Source organism: Pan troglodytes, chromosome 5, assembly GCF_028858775.2.
Source record: "Pan troglodytes isolate AG18354 chromosome 5, NHGRI_mPanTro3-v2.0_pri, whole genome shotgun sequence".
Taxonomy (NCBI): domain Eukaryota; kingdom Metazoa; phylum Chordata; class Mammalia; order Primates; family Hominidae; genus Pan; species Pan troglodytes.
Window position 1 is genome coordinate 99,667,959 of NC_072403.2, and position 27,826 is coordinate 99,695,784.

General features: G+C 41.0%; 1 protein-coding gene across 1 annotated transcript; it reads right to left on the reverse strand.

The window, feature by feature from the left end:
* Positions 1-283: 283 nt before the first annotated feature.
* Positions 284-27,687, reverse strand: AKIRIN2 (akirin 2). Its single transcript, NM_001251907.3, has 5 exons — positions 26,869-27,687; positions 7,036-7,179; positions 3,251-3,400; positions 1,281-1,352; positions 284-1,028 (listed from the first exon to the last, which is right to left on the reverse strand). The coding sequence occupies exons 1-5, from the start codon at positions 27,101-27,103 to the stop codon at positions 1,018-1,020; spliced, it is 612 nt and encodes a 203-aa protein (NP_001238836.1). The 5' UTR covers positions 27,104-27,687; the 3' UTR covers positions 284-1,017.
* Positions 27,688-27,826: the final 139 nt, after the last annotated feature.

A 27,826-nucleotide genomic window follows, 5' to 3' on the forward strand; every position in this document is an offset into this window, starting at 1 on the left:
AAATACCTGTAACATTCTATCAGGCAGTAAGTTACAGAAGAAGGAATTTATATATATATATATATATTTTTTTTTTTTTAGTAGAGATGGGGTTTCACTGTGTTACCCAGGATAGTCTCGATCTCCTGACCTCGTGATCCTCCCACCTCGGCCTCCCAAAGTGCTGGGATTACAGGCGTGAGCCACCGCGCCCGGCAGAAGAAGGCATTTAGAATCAGAACTCAGTGTTTTGAAATAGCACTCAAATCTTAGAAAATTAACTTCACTGATTCCTGGAAAATGCTTACGTTTTAAAACACCAACTTTATTCAAATACTAACCCCATCTGTACATTAAGAAACAAGCAAAATAGAAGTAAATGTTTTATTCTTCCAACTAAATTCCAGTACTACAAGGGCAGTAAAACAATGATACACTGGAAAAAAAAATGCAGCAATAAACATTTGTTAAAAAGACTGATAGAATAAATAAAACTACAAAAAAAAAAAAATCATATAAACCCATTCTGAAACCCCAAGAAGTCCTGGAATACAGAAATGCCCTCCTCCTTCACTATTTCACAGGAAGCACTGCAGGCTATTTGCTTAATATTGTCCTGGGATTACATTCTAAAATTAGTAACTGGTTACAGCTCGGTTGTAGTGCACAATTAAAATCACACTAACTTCATCTGAAGTGTCATTCTACAGTTTTATTTACACAACCAGTGAAGGGCATGTTCTAGAATACCAGCTTTAATCCTTTTCAAACATTAATATAAGAAGCCAAATTGTAATGATACAGCAAAATGAGGCCACTGGTATTAATACAGGTAGCAAAGGTCCACATCCAGGTGGTACTGACATCAGGGAAATTTCCAAAACCAGTTGCTGCTGCCTAAGAGTGGTTGCCACTGACGAAAGCTTGAAATAACCTGTATTCACAGAAGGGGTATTGGCATTGCTGCATGTCATAATTGGGACCTCTTGCAACAACTCAACAAGGAACAAGGCAGCCCACAAATGCAGGATACGTGATTCATGAAACATCTAAAGGGTGAGAAAAAGAAAATTAGTGTAAAATACAGGTCAAAATCCAAACGAATACTAGATCTTGATTCCCAATTTTGCCCCTAGGTATTTAAGTAACCAAAAGACTTGCAAAGTTATGCTGCCTATTTCCTCCATACATTCTCAGTAATTTTGTTGAATTCTCTTTTTGAGTATGAAAATAATTATAATGTCTTCTCCTTAAAAGACAATCTTATTTTCAGTTTATAACTTCAAAGGTGAAATACTTACAACTAGCAGGCTGTTCTCCATATCGTCGCATTATTTGATCATGCGTAAACTTCACAAACGCATCATATTGTTCTATAAATAAAGGTACTTGTCAATTACATTTGTAAAATGCCTTAATATTAGAGCCAGATAAACTGAAAACACAAAATATACAGTAAAACAATTCTAAGTTGACAAAATCACTTACATAACCTCAGTAGTACTAATAGTGTATCAAATAAAAACAGCATGCAACTTATTAGTCAGGAAACCTAGGTTTTAGTCCAATCACATGACCTGACATAAAGGCTAGGTGAGATTTATTTATTTCCTAACAATTAAAAAGGCTGGGACCGGGTGCGGTGGCTCACGCCTGTAATCCAAGCACTTTGGGAGGCCGAGGCGGGCGGATCACAAGGTCAGAAGATCGAGACCATCCTGGCTAACATGGTGAAACCCCATCTCTACTAAAAATACAAAAAAATTAGCCGGGCATGGTGGCAGGCCGCCTGTAGTCCCAACTACTCGGGAGGCTGAGGCAGGAGAATGGCGTGAACCCAGGAGGTGGAGCTTGCAGTGAGCCAAGATCGCACCACTGCACTCCAGCCTGGGCAACAACAACAACAAAAAAAAAACGAGGCCGGGCGCGGTGGCTCACACCTGTAATCCCAGCACTTTGGGACGCCGAGGCGGGCACATCATGAGGTCAGAAGATCAAAGCCATCCTGGCTAACATGGTGAAACCCCATCTCTACTAAAACACACACACACACACACACACACACACACACACACACAAAAACATAGCTGGGCATGGTGGCACACACCTGTAGTCCCAGCTACTCAGGAGGTTAAGGCAGGAGAATCGCTTGAGCCCGAGAGGCAGAGGTTGCAGTGAGCCAAGATCGTGCCACTGCACTCCGGCCTGGGCGACAGAGTGAGACTCCATCTTAAAAAAAAAACAATTGGCCAGGCATGGTGGCTCACGCCTGTAATCCCAGCACTTTGAGAGGCCAAGGCGGGCAGATCACGAGGTCAGGAGATCGAGACCATCCTGGCTAACACGGTGAAACCCCGTCTCTACTAAAAATACAAGAAAATTAGCCGGGCATGGTGGCGGGTGCCCATAGTCCCAGCTACACAGGAGGCTGAGGCAGGAGAATGGCGTGAACCTGGAAAGTAGAGCCAAGACTGCGCCACTGCACTCCAGCCTTGGGTGACAGAGTGAGACTCCGTCTCAGGAAAAAAAAAAAAAAAAAAAAAAAAAAAAATTAAAAACAAAGGACTTTCAATAAAAAGACCTTTCTACTCTGAAAGTTATTGTATGTGGTCTACGAATGGCAACTGACTGCAATGAGAATAGGATAACAAAAGCTAACAACAAAACACTACCTAAAACCTGATCAAGTATCACAGAAAAAGTTGTTATATATCTAAGCAAATTATCTTCTCTACATTAACACGTCTATATTAATTCCTTAAAATAAAAAAGCTTACATATCTATATAAACAGTAAATCTGTGGCTAAACATTCTATTTATGTTACCATACATAATAAATTTTATTTACTTAAATTATCAAATTTTACTGAATTTTTTGGTAACTAAAACAGGACTGCAGTTTGATACTCAAATGACTTACACAGTGACAGCCAATTAGATATTTTAAATGTCTACATTGATGGTAAAGTTATGAAAAATATAAAGTCAAAAAATCCACAACCAAATTGAGGTAAACTACTAACATCAGTTTTTAGTACAGTGTACCTACTAATATTACTGCTGATCTACACGGCTAGCCAATACTCTTTTCCTGAGGTTACCAAGGCGGGCATGAGCTATAAGAAGGTTAATTTTCTTTCCTGAACTGAAATTTTCTCATTCTCAGAGAATATACCGCACTAGTGTATAGAAAGTGAAATTAAAGTACACGTGGAAAATGCATTTCGCACAACTGAGTTCCTCAGAAACTCTAATAAACACACCTCATACCTGCAAGTTTTGTGTTCAATATTTCTTCATATTCTTCTCGAACTTTCTCTTCACGTTCTTTCAACAAACGTTCACAGATCATCCCAACCTGCCGTAGAGTAAATAAGGGCTGTTCTTTTTTTAATGGTGAGGATGCTGCAGATGAAGTCCCTATGTACAATGAAGACAAAAAATAGCACCTGGTTTAGAGCCATGATATAAAGCAGTTTCTAAATGAAGAGGTTTTATTTGGATCTCTTCAATCTTGATATAAAAGCATTTTAAAATCAGATTTTAAGCACAGCATTTCACAAGTCTTAAAACAACCAAAATAATAATTCCATCAGCTGGTGACGCTGGAAAAACACGGCAAGATGTAATTAAGATAAAAAAGACTAAAGGTGAGTAGAAAAAACTTTAAGACATAAGAAAGGTTGGGCGTGGTGCTCACCGCCTGTAATCAGGCCGAGGTGGGCGGATCACCTGAGGTCAGGAGTTTGAAACCAGCCTGGCCAACATGGTGAAACCCTGCCTCTACTAAAAATACATTAAAAAAATTAGCCAGGCATGGTGGCGGGCACCTGTAATCCCAGCTACTCGGGAGGCTGAGGCAGGAGAATCACTTGAACCCGGGAGGCGGAGGTTTCAGTGAGCCGAGATCACGCCATTGCACTCCAGCCTGGGCAAAAAGAGTGAAACTCCGTCTCAAAAAAATAAAAACAAAAAATTAAAAATTAAATTTAAAAAAGACATAAAACTTAAACATTACAATCATGGGTCCCATTACAAAACATCTTATCTCCTTTCTGAAAAATACCATACCATGAAGTATTTTAGTGACTAAATTACTTTCCTACACTAGGAATGAAGAACACCTCAGGTCTAAACTTAATTTTATTTAGTCCCAGAATAACAAATCATTATGCCTGTAAAAAGACACTTAGTCTTCAAAGCCATACCATTAATATCTTAACAGCCTACACACAATGAACTGGTAATTATTCTACCATCATTTCACACCTTTAGAAAGGGGTTTTCCTTTATTGAAAAAGAAAATACGCCGGGCATGGTGGCTCACGCCTGTAATACCAGCACTTTGGGAGGCCGAGGCAGGCGGATCACCTGAGGTCAGAAGTTCAAGACCAGCCTGACCAACATGGAGAAACTTAGTCTCTACTAAAAATACAAAATTAGCCAGGCGTGGTGGCACATGCCTGTAATCCCAGCTACTTAGGAGGCTGAGGCAGGAGAATCGCTTGAACCCAGGAGGCGGAGGTTGCAGTGAGCCGAGATCATGCCGTTGCACTCCAGCCTAGGCAACAAGAGTGAAACTTCATCTCAGAAAAAAAAAAAAAAAAAGAAATTTCATGTTGGCACAATAAATTTTTATGTTTAAAAAAAGAAGGTACAGCATGAATCCTTTTTAGAAAAGATTAAAAAACATTCTGGAACCTAGCTTGTGTGATGGCTCATACCTGTAATCCCAGTACTTTTTGGGAGGCCGAAGCAGGTGGAACCCTTGAGCTAAAGGCCAGCCTGCGCAACATGGCAAACCATGTCTCTAATAAAAATACAAAGATTGGCTGGGAGTGGTGGCACGTGCCTGTAGTTCTAGCTACAGGCTAGGCTGAGGTGGAGGTTGCAGTGAGCCAAGATCTCACCACTGTACTCCAGCCTGGGCAACGGAGTGAGACCCTGTCTCAAAAACAAAACAAAACAAGACATTCTGAAATCTACTTTGCTGGAGAAGCATAAATGATTCTAAAGGTTTTTGAACTCATTGACCACTAATTCCCATTAAGTTAACAAGAATTCGCATGGAAAAATAAGCTCAAGCATTGAGCTGATAATGCTATGCTCAAAACTCTATACCATAGAACTACACTGTCATCACACTAAGAATCCCAAAGCAGCTGCAACATCAGCATCTGTCAATTTCAAATATTCCTTCAGCATTTTTATACCTATTAGGATATTTTTAATAAAAGAGAAAATATTTTGTAGTAATAACATCTACTGTAATACTGCTAAAAGTATTTTATACATATTCAAGTGCACCATTCGTTACCAATTGTTTCTTCATCTCGCTCTGTGAATTTGCCCTGGTACCACCAATATTACTTACTCTCTTAACTTGCTCCTTATAACCTGCATGGCAGGCGCTAGTTAACTATGCTTATTAGAACTGTGCATACCACAATAACAAAGCACACCAGCTTTATTCCATAATTATCCAAAGCCATCTTAATTTACTTTCACATTCCCAGCTTTGTTACTTAAGACTGCCAGTTAACTGATCTTCTAAGTAAAGTGAGTAAGGAAATAATGATCTTGGTTTCCTGCTAATACAGTCTAGTGCCCAACCCTCACCTCTATGTTTCAACCACTAATACCTGGCCCCCACAATGGGCATGGCAGTATTTAGTTTTGAACAAGTTCATGTTTCCTAATCTAATTTTATTTGACTATGTTATGGTCTTTGATTTTTTTTTTTTTTTTTTGAGTCTCATTCTGTCACCCAGGCTAGAGTGCAATGGCGCGATCTCTGCTCACTGCAAGCTCTGCCTCCCGGGTTCATGCCATTCTCCTACCTCAGTAGCTGAGACTACAGGCGCCTGCCACCATGCCCAGCTAATTCTTTGGATTTTAGTAGAGACGGGGTTTCACTGTGTTAGCCAGGATGTTCTCGATATCCTGACCTCGTGATAAGCCTGCCTTGGCCTCCCAAAGTGCTGGGATTACAGGCATGAGCCACCGTGCCCAGCCGCAAATTTTTTTATTCTGCCAGGTTTTCCTTCCCTTGCTAGGGGGAGGAGAGAAAGCGTTGAACAAAGGCAACTGTTGTCACAAGAAAAGCTATTTTGCTGAGAACTTTACTAAAGATAAGAGCCACTATTGATGGCTCTCTTTCAGCAAAACCTTCAACTTTCTCTTTGCTTCAAGTAGCCCTTATTCCCCGCCCCCCCCCTTTTTTTTAAAAAAAAAAAGGAAGGTTATTTGCAAACATTCCCCCCAACAAAAAGTAGGTAAAAACAGATACAGGATCAAAAAATAATAACAATCCACCTTTAGAAATCTATCCCAATAAGACAAGTGTGTGAGGCAGGGTATGTATACGGGGATATTTCTTAAAATACTACACCAGCAAAACTTCTAAGTTGAATTATCTATCATTAAGTGTTCAGTCATGACAAGGTACATCTATACCTAACAAAGGAGCATACAGTATTATTTTTTTTTTTGAGGCAAAGTCTCACTCTGTCGCCCAAGCTGGAGTGCAGTGGCATGATCTCAGCTCAATGCAACCTCCGCCTCCTGGGTTCAAGTGATTCTCATGCCTCAGGCTCCCGAGGGGCTGGGACTACAGGCGCGTGCCACCACGCCCAGCTAATTTTTCTATTTCCAGTAGAGACAGAGTTTTGCCATGTTGGCCAGGCTGGTCTCAAACTCCTGACCTCAAGTGACCTGTCTACCTCGCTCGGCCTCCCCAAGTGCTGGGATTACAGGCATGAGCCACCGTGCCTGGCCTATTGTTAATTTTTTTTAATAAAGGCTACAAATCATAGTACTTACAGGATGTCCACTTTGGGGATATTATATGCAGGTGGTTGTCTCTGGTTAGTGGGAATCCAGTGGTAACTCCTTATTTTGTACCATATTATTTTTTAAGATGTCATGCATTACTTGTATAAATGTTTTTTTAAAACTCAGAGGAGATACAGTAGCTTAAATGACTAAAGACAACTTGGATTAGACTTTTCCCACTCTAAATAATAAACTTTGTAAATGACAAGAAATGTTATTACCTGGTGAAGCTGGTCCACTGAGGAGAAATGCATGTGGCTGTGCATCAGAAGTACAACACGGATCTGTCTGTTGGAAACTCGTTTCTAAATGTCTTCTCTTCTGCATTCGTTTATACTCTTGTTTTATGTTGTACAGAATTTGTTCTAAAATAAAAAAGTTAAAATTTGGCAAGATAAAAACTTTCACATTAAAAAAGAGGTTGGCTTTCCAACATTATTTAGTAGACCAATCTACCCAAAATACTCCTTTCAAATAATATCCAGAAAACTGACATTTTGGTAGGAACTCATTTCAGCATAAATGGGGACATTCACTTAGCACATACACACCAACTGGAATTCAGCTGTTCAACAATATTCTTGCTGAGCACTGACTAGCAAAAATAAAGTTTTTCAATCAAAATAATGGTCAAGGAGTCTGTGAACCAAAACACCTATTTTACTCAGATTCTTAAGAGTTCCAAACTTAAAGCTCATTTATTCATCACATAGAACTATTACACTAACAGGCTTTTCCAACTGCCTTTACTGCCTTTATGCCTTTTCCAAGCCCATAAATAAGAAGGGGCTTGGGAGATTATGTATATTCAAGCACACAACAGTCTGAAGTGATAATAGGTCAACAAAATGACAAAGTAGATGGGAACTTAAAAAGTCATCATACATTAAATGGCCATGGCCAATTATTTTAAGCTCAATAAAACCTAAGAATACTACAGCATTCTGAATCTTGGGGCTGGAGGGTAGGGTGAGGGGGAGACCATGTAAAGTGATTGGTACATGACAGGTCCTCAATAAATAAGAACCACTATACCACAGTGCAATTATCTTGAACCACAATCACACAAATGAGTAAAATTATATCTGGCACATCCTTTAGGCCAGTATGATTCATTTCAGAAAGATTTCTAACTCAAAATAATTACCATCTGGCCCCTCCAGAAAATCCCTGCCTAGGGGTTTCCACTCCCCTTCCAGACTTCCTCACTACACCTCCATACTCCATAGCTCCCAAGTTAACAGGTTATCAATGTGAAACTACATCCCTAGAAGTTTACTAACCAAAATCCAAAGCAAGATTAAACAAAAATGAAATGTTTAGGTGGCAATAAAAAGACTGATAGAGTGGAGTGTAGCCTTAACATTCAATTCTACAATGATGCATTAATTTAAGAACTGTTAGATATTGGTCAAGTGTGGTGGCTCAACACCTGTAACCCTGGCACTTTGGGAGGTCAAGGTGGGAGGAACACTAGAGGCCAAGAGTTCGAGACCAGCCTGGGCAACATAGAGGGACCCTGTCTTTATGACACACAAAAAAGAAAGCTAAAGATTTACATACAATAATTCTTTTTAAAATTTAATACTGGTGGTTTTCGTAGATAACCACCATATCTACAAAATCCTGTCACTTATTTTCTCACTTTATTTCCCTAGGAGAAGAACTTTTAGAATTTTTGAGAGACTCTGGGAGGACAAATAAGTTCCTTAAACATTTTAGATACTGCCTGTTTCATTATTTAAACTGAAAAAAAAGTGGCAAGACATATCCAGTTAAAGATACCATTTACGTAAATTTTGTTGTATAAAAAGACCTGTTTATACATACACGAATGTGCAGTTTAAGTACAAAATCACTCATTCATGTGTACATAAACAGGTCTATAATGATTAATTTCAGGATGGTTATGTCGGGGTGCTTTAGCTGTATTTAACATTTTTCATTTGTTAACATTTGTTTAATACGGGTTATGGTCATTTTCAGTTCTTTTCCATTTATTTGAACTACTTTGTAATTTGAAAACAAAGTTATTCCAATCGAGTGACAGTCGTTAAATTATTAAATTATCAGTGTTGGCATGAAACAGTTGTCTACTGAATGGTAAGCATACCTTGATATAAATGGGTTTCCTAATATTCACCAGAGGTACTCAATAAAACTAATGTAACATCCAGTATCAACCAGGATAAACACAAATATCCTCATTTTTTAATAACAGACCTCTTTTCAGTAACAACAATCTAAAGGGTTTTTCTTTTCTTTTCTTTTTTGAGATGGAGTCTTGCTCTGTCACCCAGACTGGAGTGCAGTGGCGTGATCTCGGCTCACTGCAACCTCCATCTCCCAGGTTCAAGCAATTCTCCTCCGTCAGCCTCCCAAGTAGCTGGGACTATAGGCTCGAGCCATCATGCCCAGCTAAATTGTATTTTTGGTAGAGACAGGGTTTCACCACGTTGGTCAGGCCGGTCTTGAACTCTTGACTTCAGGTGATCCACCCTCCTCGGTCTCCCAAAGTGCTAGGATTATAAGTGTGAGCCACCGTGCCCAGCCATTCTATTTTGCTGAGAGAGAGTAAGCTTCACTCACATTCATCACTTTCTGTCCAAAGCTACCATTATCCTGATCAAAAGTGCCATTCAAAACATCATAGAATTTATTTATAACCAGAGATTTTAAGAGGTACTAGTTTGGAGTAACTTGACCTTAATATTTATCTTTTGTGTGACTTATATACGTTCTTTTATCACCACATAGCTGTTCTCAGATTTAGTCTTACTTCTGCTTCACAAGTCAACCAAAGCACAACTAAAATGTACCAAAAGAATGCTTGTATAATAACAACCTCAATTTATTCATTTGATAATCTCAAATGAAAGCTAACCCAGAATTAAGAAACGGTAAAACTTTTAAAAATTTATCTTTGTAAAACTCCATACCATCAGATACTTAGGGACATCACTAACAATTTTAAGGTATAATTTACAAATGACAAAATTCACCAATTTAAATGTACAATCGAGTTCTGACAAGTACATACATACAGTTTTGGAACTAACGTAACTATGATAAATAACTTTTTATCACTCCAAAAACTTCTCTTGGGCTTCTCTGCAGTTAATTCACTACCACTATCACCACTCCCCCATACAGTCCACCAACACTCATCTGCTATTACTACATAGTTTTGCCTTCTCTAGAATTTCACATAAATGGAATCATAAAGAGTGTAGACTTTTATGTCTGAACTACTTTCACTCAGCAAAATGCTTTTGAGATTCATATATGTTGCATGAATCAGAAATTCCTTTTTATTGGTGAGTATTCCATCATATGTATGTATATATACACACACAGCTAGCCTTTCTCCTGTTAATGGACATTTAGGCTGTTTCCAATTTGGGACTATTACGAATATTCAAGTACCAGTCTTTGGTGGACATGTTTTCATTTCTCTTGGATAAATACCTAGGAGTGGGAATGGGCTGCCTAATCATATGGCAAATGAAGGGTTTATTTTGTTCTTACAAAATAAAATTGCTAAACCATTTTCCAGAGTGATTTTGTCATTTTGCATTCCTACCATAAAAGTATTACAGCTCCAGCTGTTCCACATCCTTGCCAACACTTGATATTGTCAGCTAAAGAGCTGAAGAATTTTTAATACTATTGCCTGCATTGCTTTTTACATCTAATATGATGCAACTATGTCATCTAAGCCACACTGTGCCCTCAAATGCTCTAATACTGGTAACATGTGATCAACAATGTTATGCAGTGAAGGGTCCAATTTAACTTGGCCAAGATCTCAACCGCACAAGTAGCAAACAGCTAACTGCAATGGCCTCAAGCTCAATTTATTTCAGTTCAGGGATATAAACAGTCTTGAAGCTGATAACTCAAGAAATTTCCTCAGATTCAATATTCTACAACTACATTGCTAAGCTCGATCTAGATACTTGGCTAACCTGAGTTGCTTTCATACCAGGTAGATAAAGGCCTTCCATATATCAGTCAAGTACTTGTCTACTTAGTCTTAAGCTACTTAGATCTGGCCATCTCTTATCATACCAGCAAGTTAATATTTTATCCAAGGTACACGTAATATCTGACATTGTCTTGCCAACACAATTTACAGTTCATTAAAGAAAAAAGAAGTCCAAGCTTCACTTGTATTATCAGTTGCATATTCCAGTTTTAATCATATGCCTTCCTATTTGGCTTATGAGGCATAGACTGAATTTGCAGCAACCATTTAGAGCAAAATATCTAGAGTTATCTTCAAGACAAGCTAAAGCACACAAATGGCTATATATTCTTTTTCTAAATCCTAAAAACTACCTTACTCTTTTACCATAAAATACTGCTAAATGGAAGTCATTATTAGCAAGTTGTACAACTCACAGCATTTTCATTCTCAAACCTAGTACATGACACTAAAATTGCTAATAAAATTCTCCTTAGCAGGTAGGCAGTATCAACAGGTCAGCACCTATTCCTTTGGAATATTTTTAACAACAAATTAGGAGGCCGGATGCAGTGGCTCACCCCTTTAATCCCAGCACTTTGGGAGGGTGAGGCAGGAGGATCACTTGAGGTCAGGAGTTTGAGACCAGCCAGGCCAACACAGTGAAACCCCATCTCTACTAAAAATATAAAAATGAGCTGGGTGTGGTGGCGGGCCCCTGTAATCCCAGCTACTTGGGAGGCAGAGGCAGGAGAATTGCTTGAACCCGGGAGGAAGAGGTTGCAGTGAGCTGAGATCATGCCACTGCACTGCAGCTTGGGCAACAAGAATGAAAACTCCGTCTCAAAAAAATAAATAAATAAGGTAAATGTGGAAAGAAAAGGCCTCTTTTTAGTTGCCACTGATTACTTAGGAAATGCTGGACACCATGAATAAGGTCAACAATATAAACAGGAGAACGTAGTTATGGGATAAAAAGCATAATGGAATTGATGGGGGCAAGATAAACAGCATCAAGATAAGACCAAGCAAAGGGAAGAACATGGAATTAGAAGCAACTAAAAATAAGTTTAAGGAGAACCACAAAGGAAGGGAGGTGGGGTGTCAAAATATCTTTCTAGGGCCCATAAATTTAAGTTCTAAAAATCTGACATGTGAAACTAGAAACTTCTGCTCCAGACCCATAAAGCTTTACTATTTTCCTCCAGACATCATTACTAGATCAAACATTAAGGTTTCGCGAACAGTTTTAAGTTTAGGTGTATGGGGCCCCTCTGTACCATTTTATAGGTCAATACCATTTACTTCTCCATGGAATATCTTTGGAAAACACAAAACGAAAGTGGACCTAGAAAGACAATTCAAACAATGGAATTGAAAAAGAAATCTTGTGGCCGGGCGCGGTAGTTCCTGCCTGTAATCCCAGCACTTTGGAAGGCCAAGGCAGGCGGATCACCTGAGGTCAGGAGTTCGAGATCAGGCTGGCCAACATGATGAAACCCTGTCTCTACTAAAAATACAAAAATTAGCCAGGCATGGTGGTGGGCGCCTGTAATCCCAGCTACTCGGGAGACTGAAGCAGGAGAATTGCTTGAACACAGGAGGCGGAGGTTGCAGTGAACCAAGATTGCACCACTGCACTCCAGCCAGGCGACAGAGCAAGACTTAGACTCAAAAAAAAAAAAAAAAAAAAAAAAAAATCTTGAAAGTCTGCCAGTTCTAGTCAGGAACACAAATGATATGGAAACCTGTACATAATTAAGTAAAGAAAACTTGCAATAGTCATTAAGACTTAAAACTAAGACACACTGTTCCAAAATAACAGAGCAATGTACAGTTCTGAACTACATACTAGATACTGTCATGACTACTTTCTAAATTAAAACACACAACTTGGGCAGGGCGTGGTGGCTCACACCTGTAATCCCAGCACTTTGGGTGGCTAAGGTGGGCAGATCACCTGAGGTTGGGAGTTCGAGACCAGCCTGACCAACTCCGAGAAACCCTGTCTCTACTAAAAATACAAAATTAGCCATTGCACTCCAGCCTGGGCAACAAGAGCAAAATTCCGTTTCAAAAAAAAAAAAAAAAAAAAACCACACACTACTTGGAGTTGCTATGGAGACCCATCTTTATTAATTGGCTATTTTCCCAGGATCATCTCTGCAGAAACTAAAACAGTTATGTTCTCCTTGATGGAATCTTAAGGACAATATTCTTATCCAACCAAGAGCTATTGGACTATAAAGAATGAGCTGATACCATTTTAAATTCACTTTAAAATACTATTATTTCACTGGTACATATAGCCAATGATTACTTATTTGAAAGAAACGACTCAATTTGTTAAAACTCTGCAGGTAAATGTAAGTTTTACACCTCCAGCTTATATTACACTAAGGGGATACATTAACCTTGTTGCTATTGTTATGTAGCTCTTAACTACTTTTAAGTATTTTCTCAAATAACTTACAAGCTATCAAAATAGAGTAATAACAAAGAAAGCATGGCTGCACGCAGTGGCTCATGCAAGGCCGAGGCAGGAGGATCACTTGAGGCCCGGAGTTGGAGACGAGCCTGAGCAACAAAGCGAAAACTCTATCTCCACCAAACATAAAAAATAAAATTAGCCAGGTGCGGTGGCTTGCCCTTTAGTCCCCAGCTATTGGCAAAATGAGGTAGAAAGATAGTTTGATCCCAGGAGTGCCAGGCTACAGTGAGCTACAATAGCGCCACTGCACTCCAGCCTAGGCGAGAGTGAAACCTTGAGTTTTTTTTCTTGTTTTTGTGGGGGGACAGAGTCTCGCTCTGTCGCCCAGGCTGTAGTGCAATGGTGTGATCTCAGCTCACTGTAACCTCCACCTCCTGGGTTCAAGCGATTCTTCTGCCTCAGCCTCCAGAGTAGCTGGGATTACAGGTGCCCGCCACTATGCCCAGCTAATTTTTGTATTTTTAGTAGAGACAGAGTTTCACCAGGTTGGCCAGGCTCGTCTCAAACTCCTGACCTCAGGTGATCCTCCCGCCTCAGTCTCCCAAAATGCTGGGATTACAGGCTGATCCATCGTGCCTGGCAAGACCGTGTCTTTAAAAAAATAAAAAAATTAAAAAAATGCCAGGCACAGTGGCTCACGCCTGTAATCCCAGCACTTTGGGAGGCCAAGGCAGGCAGCTGACCTGAGGTAGGGAGTTAAAGATCAGCCTGACCAACATGGAGAAACCCCATCTCTACTAAAAATACAAAAAAAAAATTCGCCAAGCATGCTGGCATGTGCCTGTAATCCTAGCTACCCGGGAGGCTGAGGTAGGAGAATCACTTGAACCCGGGGGGAGGTGGAGGTTGCAGCGAGCCGAGATTAAGCCATTGCACTCCAGCCTGGGCAACAAGAGCGAAACTCCGTCTCAATAAAAAAAACACACAATAAATGGAGAAGAAGGGGAAATTGAACTGCCCCAAATCCAAAACCCAACATGTGCATGCTACAGAAACATTTGGTTTCAAGGCAAAAGGTTCAGCTTCTATTCCAATTAACCACAGCCACAGGGCCAATGTAATGTGTATTTACCTGCAGGGTTTTAACAAATTGAGTAATTTACTTCAAATAAGTAGCACTAGCTATACAGTACCAGTGAAATGAAAGAATTTGACCTTGTAGTGATTCTAGTTGTTCCTCCTCCTGTAGGGAAGATAAATGAATGCCTTTTATACAGTTAAATATTATATAAGTATAAATGCAGAACCTAAGCCAGCTTGCAGAGACTGAGAAGGCAGACTCTTTGAGGACTCCAGTACACCACGATCAAGCTGAAGAACAAAACAATCTCCTATAACAACTTGTTCAGGCACCCCCCAAAAAATTAGCATACCCGGGCCAGGCGCGGTGGCTCATGTCTATGATCCCAGCACTTTGGGAAGCCGAGGCGGTTGGATCACCTGAGGTCAAGAGTTCGAGACCTGCCTGGCCAACATGGCAAAACCCCATCTCTACTAAAAATACAAAAAAATTAGCCAGGCAAGGTGGTGCATGCCTGTAATCCCAATCGCTTAAACCTGGGAGGCAGAGGTTGCAGTGAGCCGAGACAGTGCCACCGCACTCCAGCCTGGGCAACAGAGTGAGACTCGGTCTCAAACAAAAAAATCATACCTGGAACCAGGATTTGCAAAACTGATGACTAACAGGCCAAACTCAGCCCCATGGACATGATTTTTTTAAAAACATGTTAATTTGTGGCCATTTAAAAACTGGGTGGTTTTACACATAAAGTCAGACTTCTGACTACTCTTGGGAAAACCAGATAACACAGCAAAACTCAGCTGAAGATTCAAAGTGACTGTTACCTTTTGGGCCTAAGTTCTCAAGTGCTTCTACAATTTTAATGCACACACAGATTACCTCCAGATCTTGTTAAAATGTAGACTCTGAAGGGTGGAGCTTAAGATTCTACGTTCCTTATGAGGTGATGCTGCTGGTCAGGACTGGAATTCACTAGTTCCCTCCTAGTTTACTTTAAATCATTTACACATCTGGAACTATGCGTATTTAAAGTTTCTAGCCCCTGCTTAAAATAACAACTCTCTTGGCCACGGGCGGTGGCTCACGCCTGTAATCCTAGCACTTTGGGAGGCCAAGGCAGTTGGTCACTTGAGGTCAGGAGTTGGAGGCCAGCCTGGCCAACATGGTGAAACCCTGTCTCTACTAAAACTACAAAAAAATTAGCTGAGCATGGTGGCAGGCGCCTGTAATCCCAGCTACTTGGGAGGCTGAGAATCGCTTGAGCTTGGGAGGCAGAGGTTTCAGTGAGCTGAGATGACGCCATTGAACTCCAGCCTGGGCAACAATAGCGAAACTCCATCTCAAAAAATAAAAACCAAAAAAACAAACAAAAAAAACTCTTAATTGAACATTTTTTAAAAAGTGGTTTACTATTGGACATACTAAGGAGTGGAGAGGAAGGAAAGCAAGACATTAGCAGCAAGGTTATTACAAGTAGGAAAATACCTAAGCTAACTTAAAATCATTTTGCCACCCTCACCTGAATGGTTTTTGCAGTTGTCAGTTCATTGCTTCTCAGCCTTTTGGCTAAGATCAAGTGTAATTCTAAGTCAGACATACCCCTCCTGTAGGAGGAAAATATTCTGCAAATTAATTTAACTTGATTGGACCTACTTAGGAAAACTCATTACATGACATTAACCTATATACAATGATTATTTCATCTCTCCTAATACACTTTAAAAAAGGAAATTCATATTCGTCATTCTGTGACTGATGATGAAGCAATTCATTTACTTTACCAACATGACCACTTATTAAAAAGAGGAATTAAGACCACCTCTCAGGCCAGGCACGGTCACTCATGCCAGTAATCCCAGCACTTTGGGAGGCCAAGTTGGGCAGATGGCTTGAGGTCAGGAGTTCAAGACCAGTCTGGCCAACATGGTGAAACCCTATCTCTACTAAAAATACAAAAGTTAAACGGGCATAATGGCGGGCACCTGTAATCCCAGCTACTAGGGAAGCTGAAGCAGGAGAATCACTTGAACCCAGGAGATGGAGGTTGCAGTGAGCGGAGACTGCACCACTGCACTCCAGCCTGGGCAACAGAGTGAGACGGTTTCAACAACAACAACAAAAAGACCACCTCTCACACCATAAGACACTCATTAGAAGTCTACATACATCTCTTATTTATCCCATGTATTTTGTAAATTAGTTGTGAACATTTAAAAGTCAATAGATTTCACAAAAGTTCTGACTTCTAGTGGTGGAGGGAAGGCTACCAAGATCTGACGATAAAAAGTCCAAATTAGGCTGGGCGTGGTGGCTCACACCTATAATCCCGGCACTCTGGAGGCCAAGGTGGGCAGATCACTTGAGGCTAGGAGTTGGAGACCAGCCTGGCCAACATGGTGAAACGGTCTCTACTAAAAATACAAAAATTAGCCGGGCATGGTGATACACATCTGTAATCCCAGCTACTTGGGTGGCTGAGGCAGGAGAATTGCTTGAACCCAGGAGGCAGAGGTTGCAGTGAGCCGAGATCGCACCACTGCACTCCAGCCTGGGAAACAGGGCAAAACCTCATCTTAAAAAAAAAAAAAAAAAAAAAAAGTCCACATTTCCCATGGCTGCAACTAAAGAGGAACTGTCTGAACCAACTGAAGATACAAATTAAAGAGACATCTGTAAATGGAAACTGAAGTCAGGAGCAGGCATGTGACTGCTTAGGGAGCTATTAAGTGACATAAGCATGGAGCTAAAGCTAGAACTAAAGAACTGCAAGGTTTAATGCCCAGGTAAAGAGAAGAACAGCTAGCGAGTAGAGGGAAATTGTAGTCAAAGGAGAAAAAGGCATTTCAAAAAGAAAGGAGTGTGCCAGCAGGCAGAATGCTGAAAGAAAGGTCAAATAAGAGAAGGACTGATTGAGTGTCATGGAAGTCACTGATGACCTGACAGGAGCTGCTTGAGGCATGTCAGGAATTGAGAACTGAAGAAATGGAAGCAAACAGACTATTTGAAAGCTCTTTGAATTTGATTTTGAAGTGGAGGAAATCTGGAAGATAGCTGGAGGAAAATGAGTATGTTTTGTTCTTTTACTTTCTCATGGAAGGCTTGTGAATATATAAAGCCAAAAGCAAAGATCCAATTGAGAGAAGAAACAGAATAATCAAGAGGATAAAGTTACTTTGGAGAAAAGTGGAATCTTTCCCTCACTATATACAGTGCTTTAATAATTGTTTAATCCTCGATGATACTAAAACAGGACAGGCTCAAATGTCAGTAGTGCTGGTACTAAAAACAATGAAAAAACTGTGATTTGATGGCAACTCTTTTGTAGAAGGCAGGCTTAGTCACTGAAAGGCAAACTTGCTGGTGAGTAAAAGTCCCATTTGAGGTTGCCTTCTTGAGACCGTTTCCATCACTTGGCCAGTAAATGCTCTTAATTCTCACAACCCTAAGAGGCATATGCTACTATCATCATGTGCACATTTCCTGAGATGAGAAAAATGAGGCTCTGCTTCAGTGTCTTCTGCAATGTCACACGGCTTGAACATGGCAGAGCCAGGTTTGACCTCAGGGCCCAAGTTCTTAACATCTACTACCCTCTCCAGTGGTATATTACTACACTTAATCAAAATTCTATTAGCATTTAATGTTAAAATAAATCACAATGGGCTGGGCACGGTGGCTCATGCCTGTAATCCCAGCACTGTGGGAGACAGAGGTGGGCAGATCACCTGAGGTCAGGAGTTCAAGACCAGCTTGGCCAACATGGCAAAACCCTGTCTCTACTAAAAATACAAAAATTAGCTGGGTGTGGCGGCGCACACCTGTAATCCCCGCTACTCAGAAGGCTAAGGCAGGAGAATTGCTTGAACCCAGGAGGCAGATTGCAGTGAGCCGAGATCGTGCCACTGCACTCCAGCCTGGGCGACAGAGTAAGACTCTTGTCTCAAAAATAAATAAATATCACAACGAGGAAAGTTAATTTTTAGAAAACAGGAGTTAGAATAGAGACATCAGTACTATGCATAATTTATACTTTCATACACTGAAACTTCAAAAAATGGGATTGTCAAGAAGGCAATAACTGGTCGGGCGCAGTGGCTCACGCCTGTAATCCCAGCACTTTGGGAGGCTGTGGTGGTCGGATCAATGAGGTCAGGAGATCAAGACCATCCTGGCTAACATGGTGAAACCTCATCTCTACTAAAAATACAAAAAAGTAGCCAGGTATGCTGGTGGGCGCCTGTGGTCCCAGCTACTCGGGAGGCTGAGGCAGGAGAATCACTTGAACCCAGAAGGCAGACGTTGCAGTGAGCGGAGACTGCGCCACTGCACTCCAACCTGGGCGACAGAGTGAGACTCCATCTCAAAAAAAGAAAAAGGCAATAACCAAAATGAAGCATAACTCTCATCTAATGAGACCCCTGAAACAGCAATGACTAGCTATAAAAAAAAATTGTAACACCTCTTCATGTTACATCCAGAAATGTATATAAGGGATGCTTCAAGAGTCTAAAATGCCTCATCTTAGGACAGGTATTTATATCTAACCAGAATGCTTTATTGGTGTTTTAATAGTTAAGAAATGGCCGGGCGCGGTGGCTCACGCCTGTAATCCCAGCACTGTGGCAGGCCCAGACGGGCGGATCACGAGGTCAGGAGTTCAAGATCAGCCTGACCAACATGGTGAAACTCTGTCTCTACTAAAAATACAATTGGCCAGGTGTGGCAGTGCGCACCTGTAATCCCAGTTACTCAGGAGGCTAAGGCAGGAGAATCGCCTGACCCCAGGAGGCAGAGGTTGCAGTGAGCCGAGATCGCGCCACTGCACTCCAGCCTGGGCGACAGACCGTGACTCTGTCTCAAAATAAAAAAAAGTGAAGAATTATTCCAAGTTGATAGGTCAGTATTTCCACACATGTACAACTAATTACAATGCCAGGCTCTGATAATGCACTATTTTACCCTGGGCTATGAAAGATTGTCACAGTGAACATCAAGTCCCCCTCTCTATCATAGCAACTAAAATCTTCTATACTTTAAATCAAGTATACCACTTAGAAAAGTTCTTCTAGATAATCATATTTTAGTAGGAGGAACAAGACAATCTCCTATCATAATTAAAAGGCACAGTTCAGGGGGACAGTAATGTTTGAAAAATTGGCTTTCTTCAAACTTCACTGTACATTCTACTCTTCATTTACTCATCAGTTCAACAAAAATAAACAAAAGAAAAATCCAAGTCCCTCTCTCAAACCATTCCAACTAGTTTGATTTTTTTGAGGGAGTTTTACAAGAATTAACATTAACAGAAATGAAAATGAATGCTAACCGAAGTGAGAATACACATCATATACTGACACAATTTCAGAAACTTAGTAAACAAGCCTTAACACTTTAAGGAAAAAAACTGTTTCAAAAGTGATTTAATCAGTAAACCAATTTCAATATTTAGGCTATCAAAGGGGAAATGAATACTAATGTGGAAAAATATTAATAAGAAATGAAAATAGGTATACTGATAAAGCATAAAGTGCTAGCTAATAAAGTATCAACAGTGGCTGCTCTATCATCAGTCTCTCAAGAGAGACTCTTACTCTTCTTTGCCTAGCCAGTGCAGTATCTGGAACTCAAATGAGGTTCATAAGGGTTTGAACAAGTGACTTCTAGAAGAAGGATTTAAATGTTTTAATAATGTTAAGAAATCCAGGTACATCAAAAGACCTAAAAAGTCAAATCCAGAAGTTGTATTTAATGGAAAGATTACAATGTTAATAAAATCACAATAGCCACTAGTACATCTCAAGATGATCTGCCTGTGACACTTGTGACAGATAAAAACTAAAGGGAAAAAAGCTACACCCCAAGACAAACTAAAAGTATATTATTATGAGCTGCTTTCTTAGTGCTAGAAAGTTTACCACCCAACAAAGCCTACCATCACAAGAAATATTACAAAAATTGTTATACTGTAAAATCCTCATCACCAAAAATATTACAAAATCTATTATACTGTAAAATTCTGATTAATAGGCCCAAAATAAATATCAAAGCTGAAAAACTAACATCCACTAGAATTTTAAATTACCTGCAGGGATTCCCTGCTTAATATAGATACAATATCATCTCATGTGAGAAACTTGCTCTAACAAATAATTCAATTTCTTTAGAAATAAATCACAACTTCTTATTAAAAAGTATATTCTTCTAAAAATCCTGTGAAACCCTTTAAAATGTTTCTTCCAATGAGCAAATATCTGATAATAGAAAAATTCTTATACATGGGGCTACTTAAAATATTGTAATTCATGTAATCCACATTCTCATCATTATCCAGAAAAATGAAGAGAGAAATATACTTAAAGTTCCTCAGAAAAGTATTATTCAAAGTCTTAAACTAATTGCAGTATTTATTACGACTCGTTGGAGTCACATTTTTTGTCAAAAATATTACACATTATGACAATGTCATAGAACAGTCTAAAAAGAAAATTTGGTACAGAATTACAGGGTAAAACTGAAATTACATTTTTTTCCAACCATAGCAACTCTAAGAACCTTGGGAAATGTCAAGACTTAAGATGCCTGATAGTTTTGTACAGGCTTAAATAAATATTTTCTCTCATACCTTTTTAAAAGCAGGCGGTGCTCTCAAAGGCAAGAAATTCCCTGTAGTTTCACATATATAGAGAACGTTCTTTGAATCAACAGTGCTAGGCATAGGGTTAACACAAGGACTACAGAGACTACAAATTGCTGGTTAACTAATTCAGTGATAGGTACTTGAAAATACCTACTCCCACTCCTAATACCATTATCTAGTTTCATGAACCAACTATTCAAGAGGCCCAAACTTAACCCATGCTATTACTTCACATTCTTCTTTTATAAAGAGAAAAATCTCTTTTCAAATAGGAAAGATACTCACAACTGGGCACTTTCACTGAAGCTTTTATTCTCAATCTTTCAAAACGAAAGCTTTCTATCACTGTCTTTCTAGGTCTATCAAAACACTTAGCAGAAAAAACCTGCCGGGCACAGTGGCTCAAATCTGTACTCCCAGCACTTTGGGAGGCTGAAGCGGGCAGATTGCTTGAGCCCCAAGAGTTTGAAACCAGCCTGGGCAACATGGTGAAACCCCATCTCTACAAAAAAATACAAAAATTAGCTGGGCATGGTGGCACATGCCTGTATCTCCAGGTACTTGAGAGGCTGAGGCAGGGGGATCATTTGAGCCCAGGAGACAGATTGCAGTGAGCCGAGATTGTGCTGCTGCACTCCAGCCTGGGACAGAGCAAGACTGTCTCAGAAAACAAAAACAAAACAAAGACCCGATTAGTATGTACTACATTCTTTTTCCAATAAGCCATTAAAAAACTGAAGAAATTTATATTATTCTCCTTTACATCTCAGGTTATGTCTCCGTGGCAACCATAGTGAATAGTACCTTCCACACCTAAAGAGGGACTAACCTCTAATCTAGCCATGTTTAGCCTATGTGTTGCTGTGCTCAAGTTAGGCTTTATTTTCCTACCTTAATAAAAAAGCTGGGAGCTGGGCGCAGTGGCTCACGTCTGTAATCCCAGCACTTTGGGAGGCTGAGACGGGCAGATCATGAGGCCAGAAGATCGAGACCATCCTGGCTAATACGGTGAAACCCCATCTCTACTAAAAATACAAAAAATTAGCCAGGCATGGTGGCGGGCACCTGTAGTCCCAACTACTTGTTAGGCTGAGGCAGGAGAATGGCGTGAACCCGGGAGGTGGAGCTTGCAGTGAGCCGAGATTGTGCCACTGCACTCCAGCCTGGGGGACAGAGTGAGACTCCATCCAAAAAAAAAAAAAAAAAAAAAGCCGGGGAGGCCAGGCGCGGTGGCTCACGCCTGTAATCCCAGCACTTTGGGAGGCTGAGGCAGGTGGATCATGAGGTGAGGAGTTCAAGACCAACCTGACCAACATGGTGAAACCCCATCTCTACTAAAAATACAAAAATTAGCCGGGCGTGGTCGTGTGCGCCTGTAATCCCGGCTACTCAGGAGGCTGAGGCAGGAGAATCTCTTGAAACTAGGAGGTGGAGGTTGCAGTGAGCTGAGATTGCGCCACTGCACTCTAGCCTAGGCGACAGAGTGAGACTCCGTCTCAAAACAAACGAACAAAACAAAAGCCGGCGGCACAGGCTCACACCTATAATCCCAGCACTGTGTGAGGCCAAGGCAGTTGGACCACCTGAAGTCAGGAGTTCAAGACCAGCCATGCCAACATGGTGAAACCCCATCTCTACTAAAAATACAAAAAAAATCAGCCAGGTGTGGTGGCGCACGCCTGTAATCCCAGCTACTCCAGAGGCTGAGGCGCGAGAATCGCTTGAACCCAGGAGATGGAGGTTGCAATGAGTTGAGATCATGCCACTGCACTCCAGCCTGAGTAAGACTTTGTCTCAAGAAAGAAAAAAAAAAAGCTCTACATTAGTAACGAATACAACTGCAGTTTTTAATGGCCATAAACTTACAGGATTCTTAAATGCATAAATCATAGAAATATGCAGTAACTGCAGCTACATACACAGTCCTAAATAGAATATCAGGTTTAAGACTCAAAGTACAAAGACCATTAAAAACATTTATTTGCCAAATCCAGTGAGAAACTAGGAGCAACTTAACAGCTGTCTAAATAACCACAAAATATTAAAAAATACTTCTGGCTCAATGTAAATGACATCTGAAGAGAGATGCTGCCTCCTCCAACAGACGTCTCATTTGTTTGCCTAGAACCATTTATATTTCATTGAAGCCAGCTGGTGTCTCCGTTTGCAGGCATGCATCAATGTCTGGTGAACAATCTATGTTCCTGTAAACCCTTCCCCATTCACAAGCTGCAGTTTCCATTTTTAATGGCAAGTTTCCAGCAAGTACAATGAGTTCTTACAAAGGAACTTAACTCTTCACAGAATTCAATTCCTAAGGCAGATTAATGGTACCAAGCCATAAACAATGTGAATTAATGTGCCTAACAAACTCACAAATACATTAACATTCACAGAAGGGTATCTTCAGACCATTCATTCACTACATAATGAAAACAATGTGCTGGATTTGATTGACGGTCTCTTATAATGTTGCAATATTTTGGTTTTATTAAAATTCTTTCTTGGGAATGTCATGACAATCTTTTGGCTAAATGGTAGTATTATGAGATGTTTCAAAAACCAATAGTAAAGCATACTTTGGTTTTCAACTAACTTACCAGGGTAAGTATTGATGCAGCTACTAGAGGCATTCCTTTCACCAACGATATTCAATGCTTCTGCTCCCCCTCCCCTTACTTCCACTGATCACTTTTCCTTTTCCATACCCAGGGGTATTATAAACCTCACTGCTGACACCCCACATGAGGGTAAGCAAACTTTTTCTGTAAACACCAGAGAGCAAATATGGAGTTTTCGGGGCAATATACTCTGTGTGACAACTATTAAACTCTGCCATCGTCACCTGCAATGAACAATACTTAAAAAAAAAAAAAAAAGAATGAGCACAGCTGTGTTCCAATAGAATTTTATTTATGGACACTGAAAGTTGAATTTCACATAATTCTCACGTGTCACAAAATAATTCTTTTGATTCTTTTCCAACCGTTTAAAAAATGTAAAGAACATTCTTAGCTCTCAGGCTACACAAAAATATGGCTATACTTTGTCAACCATCCCTAGACCCTGGACAGCATTTCTGCATTAGTAACACTTAGGTGTCCTAAAAAACAGGTTTGGGATAGCTGTGTGTTAAGGAGTCCCTAAAAAATTCATAATGCCAATTAGCATAATAAAGGCTCTAAGCCTTGCGGTTAAGAAAGCAAGCTTAACTTCCGTCAGCTCAGTTAGTCCTTCCTTTTTCCTAGTATTAAGTTGCAACAGTTTGAAAAATATTTAAATAAGAATAGTCAAGTCAAACTTCCTGGGATGACTAAAATGATAGCTAAGGTTTAAAACAGACATCCAAGTTCCTGAAACTAATAAAGCCACAACATGACTTCAGCTATGCCATCAGAAACTGAAAGTATCTAGAGGAGAACAATGATAAAATAAATTGTATACATGCTCTGAAAAAAAGTCACTTTAGTACTCTAGTTCTACATTAATTTGTATTATATTTGAACTCACAGATGTGAAAGGAAAACAAAGAGTTCCCACAAGTTCGCCAATCTCAATTTGGTAAGCCACTGTCTACTTCCAAACCTAACTACTCATTTTAGTTAATGACAGATGGATATTTACTCCCATAAAGTTTAAGAATAATCGGTGTTAAAATAGGAAGCTAAAAATCAGGTGCATGAGAAAATTATTTCCAAGTTTACTAACATGAAAACTGGGAAGCTCTTTGATACCTGCACAACACTGCAGCTCCCATTATGACATTACAAAAAACATACAGGACCATACCCCAAATTGGCCATATAAACACAAAGTCAAACTAAATTACATTTAGAATGTCATTCAAAACTACAGTTTAAAAAATGTAATTTTAGCAACTCAAAACTTCAATTTCAACTTGTTTTCTCAAGTAAACTTTTTGCGATAATATTCAAATTAGTTGAAATAACTTTTAGCAGACTCAGAATCAATAAGGATGTGATTTTAGGTTTCAGGATATAATCAAACTTCCAAAGTAGATGTCAAAAAAAAAACACCTTGAAGAAAATAGCAGTATTTTGGAAAGTGAATGTGAATCTCAATCAGCTGGCTTAAACAATTCCAATAATTCCAGTCGTTTTACTACAACAGTCCAATTAATTTAAACTTGAGATAATGTGGAGCCAACTGTATTAACCAACGCTACAGATATGCCAATGAAAAGTCGTTTACAAAGGATCACAATTCTGAATAAGTGTGCTTTAAAGGGGAGGAACATGGTATAGTCCCCAATTGTTCACATACATGCCCAAGATTATTTTGACATTGAGATATAGTACTTTAATTCCCCAACCTAGCACTGTATTAATTCACTCCCTCGACTGAAATGTATTGCTGGTTAGCTACTTAATGACCTTATTTTGAAATGGCTTTATTAGTTAAGTACAGAATCCATTTCAATTTCCAATGATACCATTTCACTAAAAGACAAATTCCAAAAATGTCAACCACCAGTAGCTCATTCTTGACATTGGCTGTTTCCTTTTTTTTTCCCCAAAGTAAAGCCTAACAATTAATCAACAAATGCCTTTTCAATCTAATTAAAACACAGTTTAGTAAGGTCATTAAATAAATTTATCTAAGAATTTCCGTAAAAACTCACTACAACTCTAAAACAGTATGTCCTTAAATTAGACCAAATATTTAATAGCAAAAATGGTAGCTTGCATATTCGAGGGTCACTCCATGGATTTAGAAAATATTTTTAAATGTGACAAAAAAAAAAAAACCACTAAAGTCAGTTTCAAATGGAAGTCACCAAATACAGAGGTATATACTTCACTTTTTTAAGCTACTGATAACGAGACATTTAAATCAAGCTATGGAAAGGCTTTGTCTAAAGGGTGATATTATTACTAAAGGCTCACACAGAAATCTTTGCATGCTACACACAAAGGAAACATTTACACTTCTAGTCCACAAAAGCCTATCCTAGGACTGTGCCAGGGGCACACAAGGATTTCAAAGTACAGAAAAAACTGGGCATACACATGCCCTACAAAGCAGCCAAAAGACATTCCCCAGTCTCTCTCAGGAAATGTTTCAAGATGAAAAGCAAAAGTCTGAAGTCCCTTGGAATCTTGGGTTGATTTCTTCATTATTCTCAAGGCTAGGTTGTTTTCCCCCAGCATACTTTGTTGGGCAAAAATAAAGCATTTCCAAATAAAAGCAACTCCTCAGCCCCAATTTTCAATGCAATATGCTTATTAAAAGTTCAACATTTCTCAAGGTCTAGACGTATAGTGTGATCATATTACAGTAGTCGGGAAGAGCATTTTCTTTGTTGTTGACCCTGCTAGGGAAACAGGTCTTGACTCAGCCAAAGTGGCGTTCTTGTGGGTGATTAATGACAGGCCTAGATCTCGCCCCAGTGACATCCATCCCCCACCCCCCACCCCCACTATACTAAAATCAGCCATGTCTGAACTGAAGGAGGGGCTGTAGCCTCGCCTCAAACCACCCAGTCCCAGAGTTAATAGCTGCAACCAATCGATTACGGCAAGCACACATCCAGATTGGGGTGAAATGTGACCCTTTCGCCTAAATTTACGAATAATATCGTCCTCTCTGATCATTTCCGCTGGGGCTCTAGCGACTACGGAAACAATTCCAATCATTCGGCCCAAAGAAAAAGATGTCCCTGTTCTACCCAATACGGGCAAGGCAAAGCCCCTACCCACCTCCAAACACTATCCCCCTGACATCAGCCCATTTCTATTGTGTCTTATTAGGTCCTCGGGCTACGAGGACCTAGTAAAAAACGTGGCTGCCCTACTACTTTGCTAAGAACAAGAACCACACAGTCCGGCACCCCCACCCCAGGGGCCGCATCCCACGCCCCAGGACCCCTGTTCCCAGTTCTCTCCACTACCCCGGCGGCCGCGGGGCCGGGTCCCACCTGTGGTGAGGCGGGAGGAGACGTCGCCGAAGGGGGATGGCTCCATTCGGAGATACTTCTGCGGCGAGGCGGCCGCAGCGGAGAAGGAGGCGGCGGTGGCCGCGGCCGCCGACAACGGGGAGGCAGCGGCCGAGGTGGGCGCCGACAATGGCGCACATCGCCTCCGCTTCGGGGACGCCGGGCTCAACAGCGGGTCGAAATCCAGAGTCCTTTTCAGAGTGGCTCCGCACGCCATGGCCGGGGGCAGCTGAGGCGCCGGGCTCGGGTGGGGTCGGGGAGGGGTGACGAAAGAAGAGGGTGAGGGAAGGGGTGAAGAGCGGGAACTCGAGGAGAGCCTACCCGACGGGCTCAGGAGCCAAGCGGGTCGCGGAGCGCCTGCTGTGGAAAGGAGAGCCGCTGCCGCCGCTGCCTCCGCGGCAGGGGCAGTGGCCAGGGACGGCCCGGGTGAGAGCGGGAGGGGCGGTGGCGGGCAGAAGCACACGCCAGTCGCGTCAGGGGGGTTCTTCCGCCTCCTCAGGCGCGGCTCCCCCGAGAGAGGCTCCGGCCGCCCCCGCCGTCCGCTCGAGCTTTGCGCCGCGCCTGAGGCGCTTCTGTGCTGAGACTAGATCCTTTCTGAAGTCGAAAACAGCACCGTGGGGTGTGAGGCTGGAACGCGGCTCCTAATACGCCCGAGTACGGTCAGTAGCTTGCGAGCGGCGATCGATGCAGAGAGATTGCGAGGTGGCTGCCGCAGCAGGAGCCCAAGCGAACACGTCCAACCGCTTCCCCCTCTCTCGTAGAACTCTCCCACCCGCCGCCGGCCCCAATATGGCGTCAATAACAACGCCGCCGATTCAAATCCGGCGGCCTCAGAGCGCTTGCGCACGGGGGCGGGCCAAACCGAGGATGCATTTTGGGAGTTGTAGTTTTTAGGTACCGGGAGGAATCGGCTTGAAAGGCGGGAAGGGAGGAGTCACAG